We start from the raw sequence: 12,726 nt of genomic DNA on the forward strand, positions 1-12,726 counted from the left end.
AATTGTGTTGCACAGTAAGGTCATTCTAATTCACAGATTATGTTGTATGATTAGGGTGACATTTGGGAGGTTGTTTCTTAATGCATCCTACAGATAAAAAGTAGGAATCAATTATGTTAAAGTGTAGAGTAAGAAAAGGGCTTGCTTAATACTCGGTGTCAACAAAGAGGGAATGTGTGCAGGTATTTAGGGCCTGTGTGGTTGGAGGGCACAGGGGTATTTGGTGAACAAGACCAGTGAAAGTGGCAGGGGCCAGGGCACAACTAAGAACCATGCAAGCCATTGTAAAGATGGTGCAACCTGTGTAGATAAAGATCCCAAGAAATTATTCACAGGTATTAGGCAGGGCAAGACTATCACAATGGTATCTTAGGAGTAGCTCTGTAAACTGTATGAGAAGAACAAATTAAGAATGGATGTCAGAGACCAATTAAGAAGCTGTTTCACCAGTTCTGTAGAGAAGCAATGCTAACATAGAGTAGAATGGTTGTCATGGTGATTGTGAGATATAAACATATATAAAAGATATTTACATAGAAAAGTATATAGATATTGTAGAATGCAACTTAATATGCTAAGAGAAATCTGTAAATCTCACAGAAGATGTGACAGTTCAATCTCGAAAGACGAGAACAAATTTCTTATAATAGTGTATTTCAATACTTAGATTCAATATTAAAATATGCAAATCATAAATAATTTTTACCTTTTTACCAGTGTTCTTTTCAGAATCCTTAAGAAATATCACAGTATTCTGATTTCTATAATAGTGTTACTAAGTGCATTGAATATCATAAAACTACATTTCCTGAAAACTATTTTACAATTTCTTATCATTAATTCTGATTAACCCCCTCCCCAGTAACTCCCATTCAAATTGAGTATATTAGTAATAATGTAAGACATTTTAAAACTTTTTTCCAATTCCTATTAAATTGTCTCTCTGTATCATTGGGCATATATCCTTTCACACTGAATTCCTACTTATTTTATTACTTTATTTCTCATAAAATTTATGACTTAAATTGGTTTAAGCAGTTTAGAAATGATTTAAGAGTCTAAAATATTTTAAATATTCGTGTTCTTTCATTTTGAAAGGTAAATGTGTTTATACCTGGAGATTTCTAGGCCAAATCATTGTAGAAGACTATCAATTCGTTTGCATTTATAAAACTTCTAGTTTTTTTTTTTTTCATTTTTAAAATCAGGGGAAATTGTATCTAATGTGTCATAGCATTCTGTGATTAGTTAATATATTAAGGGCTTTTGCTTCTCTGTCATCCTTTAGCAAGCACTTAGCTCTTCTTTTGTAATTAATATTTTCATTTCCCATATGCATAAAGTGCCCAGAGGAAATTTTATCTTGAAAAAATTCTGCATAGTGTTCTAATACAGTACAATTTATTTGGAAATCATGTTTGTTATTTATTTTTATTAAGAAAATCAAGCTAGGAGATTATTTTTAAACTCTTGCTTTACAAAGTAGTTGTTCTACAGAGTCAGTGAGGTCAAACAGAGTTCAATAAGATATATCTTGTCTAGGCATTGGTCTGTGCACCATCTGCCCCTGTTAATCACAGTGATCAGAAGGATGTGTACTCATACACTGCTAATTCTTGTTTTACCAGAATTTCATGTCATCTCATGGTCATTATAGTTTTCCAATTACAGTTGACCAAATTGGATTATTGTTAATTAGTGAGTCTGTTTCATAGTAAAGAGGACTGGTTGGACATACTTATCTGTTTAAGTGGTCTGTCTTCAGACTTAGAAAGCCAAATGTCCTATTTGCAAAGAAAAATCTTTCTTGTTGTGGGAGGAAATGACAGAAGATTGAAATTACATGTATGAATAGTGAATTAATAATTTCAACGTGGTCTTTTAGTATGCTGAATAAAATTTTGTTATGATCTTAAATATCTTTAGAGGAAAGCAACATTGGACATGCAACATGATATTTTTATATACAAAGAAATTACAAGATAACATTATGAAAACAGAAATCCTAGGGCCCTTGTGATGGGAAGAAATAATTCATTCCAAGCAACCCATTCCTAACAGATTTAGGTGCCTGTGAAGAGTTATAATATCTCAAGTAAGCCAGGAAATCTTCTCTGTCCTGCCGCAAGCTGCACACACCATTACAATATTGTGATGGATGGATACTGACTGACTTCTATGCTGACGGATTCTCACACTTGAGAGGCAAATGGATGCGAACAGGTCATGTGTTCCCTGAAAATGCCAATGGGCCTTTGAGCAATGATATCTGCCTGAAAAACTAGAGAAGTTATCAATGGTTAGATAAGATTAGAGAGAGCCAAAATTATCAGTTCCTGACATTCTCATTTGGGAGTGATGGCATTACCATAACCCGTCAGGTCCTAGTGTAGAGTCATGCGTCATGGTGACACCAGACAAGTCTGAAGCTCTCTAGGGCTTTATCTGACCCAAAAGTTCTTTCAGGCGTTATCTCTTGATCCAGAATAAAGAAGGCAGAGAAACACAGAGCAGACAAAGATCTTCTGCCTTCTTCCCACTGAGTACCATATGATCTATTTACCTCAATTTTACTGTCTTTAAGGATGGATCTTGAACCCAGGGTTTGATTTCAGGAGGAAAAAACATTAATTCTGTTATTATTTCTGCCCAATTATTCAAGTCTTTGTATTTTTTTTTCCTGGAAAAATTCCTTAACAAGAGCACTGTCTCAAAACCAGCATTGAAGTTAACCTTAAACAAATAGTTTATTTCTGGAGCATTACTATATTAAGTATTATTACAAAAAAAATCTTAATTATCTCCTTTATTCCTTTACTCTATCCTTCCATTACACAGCCACACAACCATCCACTCATCTATGCCAAAACAAACAAACAAAAATGTACTTATTGCCTGCTATGTGCTGGGCAGTATGTTAGGTACTTGGGGAGAACTGGTCAATAACACAAATAAGGGCTTCCCTTTAAACTTGAATATATGGGTCACTATTATGTGACAGAGGTGCTTTGAACGTTGCCGGGCATAGTACTTATGTCAGACTCTCTTGTAGAATTCTGAAAAGAACCTTTTGTATAAATATGTGGAAAAAGGTGTTTCTGCTCTTTTAGGATTTTAAAATATAGCAATGATTTATCCAGGGTATCCTGGTGTTGAAATGTAGAACCTTTTAATGGTCCTGGGCCCTGCAGTAAGCACCTCGACAACTTAGGCATCAATGAGACCTCCACTGCCCCAACACCTGGTTGATTCACTGAGAAGGTGGATCTGATGGAATCAGATTGTCAATATTTAAAATAATTATATTATGGATTATGTCATTTTGCTCCTGTATGCCATGTTGATGGCAACTGGCTTTTCAATCAAACAAATGTTATTTCTTTAGGAATGTGTGATAAGGATATTTTGGCAGTAGATATGGAAAGTTTTAAACAGAATAAAAATTCTAAGCGTGGTCAGGCTTAGCCTTTCCCTTTACTGCAAGCACCATGAATGGAATCAGCAAGCATGCTAAAATTTTAAAACAATCATGTTCTCTTTGGAAGGCAATTGTTATAAATTGGATGGATTTCACTCGTTTATCAGCGTAAGATTTTGAAAATTCTGTCTTTGGAAACGAAAATACTGCACGGATGGGTTGGATACATCGTTCACTTTAAAATGCAGACTCTGTGGTGAATGTATTTGTTGTGGTAAAGTATTTGAAAGGAAATCCTCAGAATAATTTGGGGTAAGGAAAAATACTGTTTTAAAATAAGCCAACCCACCAGTTTTGAAACTTGAAAATTGCCTTATTTTGAAAGAGAAAGAATTAATAATTGTTCATAACATAAAGAATATATGTTAGAATTATAATTTATAATCATGGTTTAAAACAAATTAAACTTCCTAATTTTAAAGGACTCTAGTACAATGCTGTGACCTTGATAAATTTTCAAAATAAATTGATTTTTTTTTAGAGTTAGTATTGATTCTCTTATTTAATTATCTCCTGATTTTGTTTCATGTCTTGGCAAATCTCTCTCCAGATAGATGATTCCTATAAATGTTGAAAATTCCCTTTACAGTGTAACTTTTCCATCATTTAAAATAACTTATACTGTAGCATTTCAGCTTAGATGCATCTTTTCTGGAAATGGTTCTGTTACTCTGATAAGAAGTTCCCTTTCCTAAGGTTTGTATTTTGTGTGGGGATCAGGGAGGAGAGAGGGAAAAGCCAGAATGCCAAATTATGAGTATTCTTTACTGTGGGGCTCCATCCAAAAAGGGTTTGTAACACAGTGTACAGTCTTGTAGCCCAGCTGTGTGGAGCATTGATTGCTTCTGCCTAGAGCAGGGATACTGTCAAGTTGCTCTGTGAGTTGAGTCATCTATTGACAAAGAGCTACCAGCCCGCAGATAATGCTGTGCGGAGCTGCTCTCGCTGCTCCCTCTGCTCCCACGATGCACTGCATATAGCAGCTGTCAAAGATACTGAGGGATTCACGGGGGGAAAAAGACTTTTACTACTGCCTGGAAGAAAGGGGTGTGAGGGAGGAGACATTTCTGTACAGAGCTGACCAAAGGAAAGAGTAGGCATCAGTGCAGTATGAATGCATACCTCACCAAGCAACACAGCTGCAGCCGGGGGTCCGATGGCATGGATGCCGGCAGGAGCGCGCCCACACTGATCAGGGATGCCCACTGCGCCTGTGGCTGGCAGAGGAGCCCTCAGGGGCTCGGGTACACTTCTCAGACCATGCCCTCCTCAGGAACTGGGGGCCCAGCTTCAAACAGGACCAAGCTGGTCACCTTGTGGGACAGTGTGCGGAAAAGCCCCCACAAGACGAGCACCAAGGGCAAAGGGACTTGTGGGCAGCATTGTACCTGCCCACATGGTTGGTTCAGCCCGGCACAGGTGAGCCTTTTCCTTGTGACTTTCCCCTGAGAATGATAAGAAAGTTGTGTAAAGTCAGAGTGGTTTGGAAACTTTACCGAGTCCTCCTTGCTGACTGGGTATGCCTGTTTGGAAAATGTTAGGCCAGAAAAAAAAAAAAAAAAAGAACTGTCATTTCCTCACTTGTTTCAGGGCTTATACCTCTGGGTGGTCTGTGGTAGTCTAGGGATGCTGTGCTCAGTTTCTTTCAGTGACTCTTCCCCAAGTTCAACTTCTCTAGTCCTCCGATGATCTTACTATTCTACATCAGAGACTTAATTGCACTTTTACTTCTAATCATGGTTAACTTTTCTGTTTATTTTACTTTTAAAATTCTTGTCAAGGAATAGAGAGAAAAATGGATTTTAATCACTTTCTGTCTCTTTAAAGATAAAAGAATGTTTATTTCTTCTGCTCCGGAAAACAGTGATTTGAAGTATGATAATCTGATTCTACTGTTGTAATACTGTATGCCTTTCCAGTTGTGGAGAACGAAATTTGTTTGCATTAAATAATTAGTTTTACAAATGAAAGGAATAATTTGGAGGAAGATATAGGATAATTACACTTAGAATAAAATAATGAAACATTCCATTTATTCAGAGAAGCAATAAGGTTATTTATATTAAAAATTTTAACTCTCTTTCTGATAATGCATTTCTGAAGCAGATGTGCATAATTTGATTCCTAATATATTCTTACCCTCAAACTACTAAAATTTTCCCAGCAATAAAATTGACTTATTTTTTTTCTGCTTCCATCCAAAGAAAAGAAAACAACTTTCTGCAAATGCTACAAAATATAAATAAAATGCACCTGTAGTCACTTTTATAAATATAGAACAATGACTCTTTTTAAATAATCATTGAAAAGAAAAGATCTGTGTTTGCAGAAAAATATCTCAATTTCAATATTGTTAGCATAACTGATAATGGGTATTGGTCATGAATAAAGTGTAATGATCTGAGAGGTGTAGAGGATGGTTTAATTTTAATAATAGGTTTTAAAAAGTACTTCCAAGAATGTCACATATCATTAACTCTTAATGATATAGTTACAAATATGTTACTATATATATGGCTTTGATGCATTGGCATGAAATTATAAGCTTTTCTTAGAGAGAGAGAACATCTCAGTATCTTGATTTATAAACTACTTCAGCTTGAAATGGAGACTAACATTTAGGAATGCAGTTATTTTTTAAAGTTACCATGAATTTCTAACTGAATAAACAGTCTTGGAAATTGTAAAAAAAATCTATATCCTCATTAACAAATGTATTCATTTAAAATTATTTAATATATCTATTTATCAATTACGTTAAATTCCAATAGCTCACTTACTTGACAATATCTAGCTATTTTTGCACAATTTAGAGAAGGCAAACTTGCTTCGGTGTTGGAATTCTTTTTAGCTGAGTTATAATATACTTTTCATAAATGATAATTTTCATAAGTGATAATTTCCCACCCCAAAGTATCTAATACTGCATTGTAATAACATACTCTAAAAATCTTGATTCATTTTTAAACTGAGGGAAACTTCTGCCTTTCTTAGTTTTTAACAGTCTCCTAGTTGACTGAAATTACTTGTCATTTAATGCTTTAAAAATTGAAATAAACTCAGTACTGATAGAGATCCAGTGTAACTTAAGAACACAATAAATTTAGGCAGCGTGATCTGACTTTTGTCTTTGCATATACATTTCTAAACATTTTCTCTCTCATTCACATATACTTTATTATTGCCTGGGAAGAATAGTGACCCTAAATATTGGAACTATGAGCCAATAACATTTAGAGTTTTCTATATTGTGATGTTCTTCCTTCATCTGAACCTTCTACCCTTAATCATCTTGGATCTATAAAAGTGCTATGGTAGATTGATCAGTCTCTTTCTTACCTCTGTCTGTATCCATTTAAATATATTGTGTTGTATAATTTTAATGTTTATACACATATATATTCATATATTTTAATATATTAAAATATCTCTATAATACCTATCTTTTAGGTATTTTGAGGTATTATACTTGTAAATATATATGCAAATATTAACATGTATATATAAGTGTATATATATATATATATATATATATATATATATATATATATAAATGCATATAATACACAAATGAAAATTAAATTTTTATATTATTCCTAGTTTTTCACTGTGAAAATACTAATTTATTTTCCCAAAGAATCCTTCATTCTCTTCATGGAAAATATACTTCCACATAAAGGTTGTTTCTTTACTTCTGGTAGGAGGGCTCAAAAATACTAATATATATGTTATTTGTTATATATACATATGTATTCATTCACATTTACATCTATAGAATATTTTAATTACACTTAAATGTCTAAGTATTACAGGTTCATGTATACTATCACAAATCAAGAATGTGTATCTATGTGTCTATTAAAACTGAATCTGTTTTAAGAATTTTATAATGCTATTTTTACCCCTTAATTTCACATATATTCTGTAAAATATTGTAAACCAAGGAGAGGAGCTAGTGGTACTAAACATTGGAATTCTCAATAAAGTGGAAAGAAGTATTGTGCATGTTTTAGAATAGCCCAGAGATGCTCATGTGGTGCAGAGTGTGCCTGAGGGAGGTTAAGTGACTGGGAGCTGAGATCTTGCCCTTGGAGATATTTGCTGTAATACATAGAAATCAGCAATGTTATTTCTGACTGATATAATAGAGGGCCATGGTAATAATCTGAGTTCCTCCCAAGGCTCTCTGCCAAGCTGCTGTTATCTGCGGTGCTGTGTACTAACAGTTTTCTGTCTTTATGTTGTTCCTCAGCAGGTCTAAAAAAACAGCTTCTCCAATTCATTTTCAATTTCATTTGGATCTGTAGAATTAATAGGTAAGGAAGTGAAAATGGAAGAACCAAGAAATGAGTTCTATAATGCACATCTAGGATATTAATGTTGGCCTTGGGAAGAAATGTGGCCTGTGTTGCTTACGTGGCATTTCTTCTCAATGCAGACTTAACCTCTGGAGGCCAGATACACCAATGAAGACTTGTGATCAGAGTTCTATACATTTGTTTTTCACTCATTCACCAATTCATTCTTCACTTTTTCTTGTCTATTATTCAGCTATCATATACTGAGTTCCTATTATATACCTCTCTGCCATGCTATGTTGCTATAATTGTCAAGAAAGTAGACATTGTCCCTACCACTATGGAGCTTACACCCTGCAATGGTGTATATAACATTTAGCAAATACATCATGATCTATGCACAATTATATCTTCATAATCACATCTTGGAAGTTCCAGGGAGTGCTGCAGATACCACAGTAAATGTATATTTAGGATACAGAGGAACCACAGAGAAGTAAAAGGCAAGATACTTTTCAGAAAAGACATTTCATTGTTATGCCCAAGTTTTCTGCTTTGTAAAGTGCGATAAAAATAGTACCTACCTCACAGTTTTGTGGTGAGAAATTATTAATACAATGCATATAAAACACTTTAACCACAGAGTTTTCATATAGAAGGGGCACATTATTTATGGAATGAATGAATGAATGAATAATAGTCCATAATAAGTGTTGTCTATTATTGACCTGTTCCTTAATTCATTATTCTTGACTGGCTGGGAAAAGAACAGAAATGAATCAGTGAAATCTTCATAGTGGTGGTGATTGTTGGACTGAATTGGATTGAATCGTGAAAAAAAAATTGAATGCTTATTAAGTGCTTAAAAAGAGGCAAACTTTTTAGTAGAAATATAATAGGAAAAAAGCGTATAATATCCCAGTGCCTGTGTAGAACTGCCCATAATTCTATCTGCCCAGAATATTGAATCCTGGAGGACAGGATAATCAAGACAGGACCCTGGAGGACTTCATGGAGACAGGTCACAGCCTAGTGGGCCTTGACCAGAACTCCGCTGAGTCTGTAGCACAGAGCCACTGCAGTATTTGAGTGCCTATTCTGTCACTCCCTATGTGTTATATTTCATGATCAATGAAACCCTCTGGTCCTCAGTTTCTCTAAACTTATTGGATTTCCTTAGGTGAACCCCAAATGCCTTCCAGTGTTAATATTCTGTGATACCTATTAATTAATGCAAAGCACTTTGGACAAGATTTATGTTAGTGCCAGACAATCCTAACTTTGAACTTACCAACTCTGTGTGACTTCATTTGTTTGCACTTCATCTAAGCCTTAATTTTCTCCTCTTTTAACATTTGGGATAAGAAAGTCATGTTTCAGGGAAATGTAGTAAGGATTGAAAATATTCTATATAAAAACCCCAGAATGGCACTTAGAACATATTTTTCTAGCACATGATATTTGTTATTATCAGAGATGTCCAAATTGTGTTTTTAACCTGAAGAACTTATTATCCAGCAAATTAGTTACCAGTCTTGTGCTCTTTCATTAGAATTTCTAGTTTGCTCATCAAATTTTTTTAATGTCTTTCTTATAATGAGGAAGGTTAAGCTAGGCAACTGTCCAGAAACTTTTGGCATAGTACTATATAATGCTGATGCTGGCTTGACTTTTTGTCCTTCAGGATTCTCAGAGATTTACAACTACACATGCATGAATACATGTGTGTGTGTGCATGCACACACACACACTATCACATAAAATTGGATTGTACTGATGAAGTAGGATTCCCATAAGCTTACATTCAGAAGTAAAGGGATGTTGAAAGATTTTCCAATAACAACCTGGGAGAACAATCACATGTAAAGTATTCAGCCAACCTCTGTAAATATCCCCTAACAGTTTTCTTACAACAATTTTAGAAAAAGCAGTTTGCAGCAACCTGAGTGTAGAAGACTTTTTGGTCAAAAAAATAGGGTTGTCCTAGGCTGAAATCTTAAGCTCAGTTTTGCCCAGCCAAAAATAATCTGAAATCTTGTTTTAACTCTATGCTTGCTTCTTCAACTGATTCCTTCCAGAAAGCCAGTGCCTAAACAAGGAAGAATGACATTTTTAGATTCTGGAAAACACTAGCCACCCTGGGTGAGGGTAACGAAAGTTCCAGAAAGAATTAAATTTCTAGGCATTCTTGTGGTGGACCTAAAGCCACTCAGCTAACACTCCTGGCACCGGTATTACTGTATGCTGACAACATCAAAGTGTTTCCTCTAGGGCAGAACAAGGAGATGCAAAGCATAGAGAAAAGAAGAACAAAGGTGGCTGACTGTTTACTGAATACTCAGGATGACTACAATGCTGAGGCATTGTTCTACAGGCTTTATCTTAGTCATTTCTTTGAAATCTCCCAATAACTCTATCAGATATAGAAACTGAAGCTAATAGTAACTTGTTCATGATCATGCAACTGAAAAGGGCAAAACTAGATTCAAATGTAAGTGCATATGACTCCTTTATTCTTTTCACCACATCTTATAAGAGGGTTGTATTAAGGAACCCTTTGAGGTAGAATGTGCACATGCACACACACACACTAGAGACCTCTATAATTTTCTAATTTAACAGGAATTTCCTTAAGAGATTGAATTATTTTACATGGTTGAGAGGAATGTCACCCCATTGCAGAAATACTAGATTTCCCCATTCTGCATCATTTTCTAGTCTCAGAAATTCTGAGGGAATTGAGCCCTTGAAGATCCCTTCCCTCCCTCATCAAGGTTAAGAACCATACTGATTTGGAACGGTTGGTTAATTCTTATTAACACCAATGTCACAATAAAAATACTTGCTTTTAGACCTCATAGTCTGCAAAATTTGCAGATGTGTTTAACTTTGCAACATTTATGGTAAAGAATTGGGATCCATGTATTTTAAACAAAATAAATTACAAGTGGGCTGGGGATGTGGCTCAAGCGGTAGCGCGCTTGCCTGGCATGGGTGTGGCCCGGGTTCGATCCTCAGCACCACATACAAAGATGTTGTGTCCGCCAAAAACTAAAAAATAAATATTAAAAAAAAAAATTCTCTCTCTCACTCTCTCCTCTCTCTCTCTCTCTCTCTCTCTCTCTCTTTAAAAATAAATAAATAAATACATAAATTACAAATGAACGTGCAGTAAAGGGACATTGTCTTTCTTTAGTCCAAGAGCATTGTCTCACATTGATGATGTTTGGGAATCTCCTGAATGTGTTTCATCTACTGATGTATCTATCATGCCAATAACCAAATGCATCTCTTTAATATCACTGTCTCCATTGTCCATCTTCCTCTGTTTTAGTAATATTGTTTGATGTTACAAACGTAGCCCATATCTTGCATTTTTCTGCTCTATTCTCTACTTTGTTCTATTCTTTTTAGTTTCAAAAAGAGATCTAGATATTTTATAATTATGTCAGATTTGCATGATCACTTAGTGGTCATTTAGTATATTTTCCAAAAGAAAAACTGGAGTCTGTCAAAGTTAAGAAACTTACTCAAGGCTATTCAGATCGTGGCAGAATTGGTTTCTGACTTCAAACTCAGAACTGAGTTCTTTTCATTCTTCCTAATTGTCCTCCCTTTCTTGTCCCTATGTGCTCATCTTCATGAAGAGTGATTACTGGCAAATTATTAAGCATGCAAGTTTTGGGGTATTACATAAATATAATTTTAACTCTGATTGCAGACCAGCTCTGTTCCCAAAGGCAGGAGGCAGGAGAGCTCTAGAAAACATTTTAGGAAGGTAGGGAAGTACTTAAATGTTTATAATGATTGGAAACTGATACTATCATTTAAAGGCAGGGACCAGTTATGCGAGATGAGCTGTAAGGTACAGAACAGTCCTCCACAACAAAGAATTACTCTAGACACACACTAAAACTTTTAACAACACATTGGACATTCATGAAGATTAAATCCAGATGCCCTTCAATAGATGATTAGATAAAGAAACTGTGGTATATATACACAAGGGAATATTACTCAACATTAAAAGAGAATAAAATCATGGTATTTGCAGGTAAATGGATGGAGTTGGAGAATATCATGCTAAGCGAAGTAAGCCAATCCAAAAAAACCCAAAGGCCAAATGTTCTCTCTGATAAGTGGATGCTGATCTAAAATGCGGGGTGGGGGGGGCATGGGAAAAATGGAGGAACTTTGATGGGTAGAGAGATGGGTGGAGAGGGGGAATGGTGGCAGGAAAGATGGTGGGATGAAATGGGCATCATTACCCAAGTACATGTATGAATGCACATATGTTGTGATGCTATATCATGTACAACCAGAGGAATGAAAAGTTGTGCTGCAATGGTGTACAATTAATCAAAATGCATTCTTCCGTCATATATACATAAGTAAAACAAATAAATTAATTAATTAAAAAACTAAGTTAACAACTGAACCTAAAATCAAACTGAGTTTTCCAAACAAATAAACAATGTTTAGGATTAGGATAACATATTCATTATTTTAAGTACTTATCATTTCTTTGTAGTGAGAACATTTAAAATGCATTCTTTTAGTTATTTTGAATATATTTTTATCTATAGTCACCAGTTGATGGGGAGGGAGAGATGTGATCAAAGGATCTAGAACCAAATATTTTAAATTGGTAGGAAACATGGAAGGTAGAGATCTCATCAGATTTCATTAATAAATTAATTTTTAAAAGTTTAAAGCACAATAACTTCTTTTTAATTGAGTTTTTAAAAATAAATGAGCAGAATGCATTAAAATTCTTATTACACATATACAGCACAAACATGTTAATAATCATCACAATTTTAACTCATAATTTGTCTAAAAATAAATTAGAATCCTATAAAGCAAAAAAAAAAAAAGTTTATAGCCCAATAGAAAATTACTTTCCATTATATTAGAGGATTCTGTTGTTTCCATTATTACTCTGATATT

At 34.7% G+C, this 12,726-nt stretch overlaps 1 protein-coding gene across 7 annotated transcripts in view; it reads left to right on the forward strand.

The window, feature by feature from the left end:
- Positions 1-12,726, forward strand: part of Dlg2 (discs large MAGUK scaffold protein 2) — a 1,165,863-nt gene that overhangs the window by 399,734 nt on the left and 753,403 nt on the right. For 5 of the 7 annotated variants that reach the window (XM_076843908.2, XM_076843909.2, XM_076843910.2 and 2 more), the window contains exon 1: positions 4,589-4,897. The exons of the other annotated variants lie outside the window; for them this stretch is intronic. In XM_076843908.2, coding sequence (XP_076700023.2) covers positions 4,589-4,897 — 309 coding nt within the window. Of the gene's footprint in view, positions 1-4,588; positions 4,898-12,726 lie in introns of those variants that run through there. 7 annotated transcript variants of the gene reach the window in all.

This window comes from Callospermophilus lateralis, chromosome 2, assembly GCF_048772815.1.
Source record: "Callospermophilus lateralis isolate mCalLat2 chromosome 2, mCalLat2.hap1, whole genome shotgun sequence".
Lineage (NCBI taxonomy): Eukaryota > Metazoa > Chordata > Mammalia > Rodentia > Sciuridae > Callospermophilus > Callospermophilus lateralis.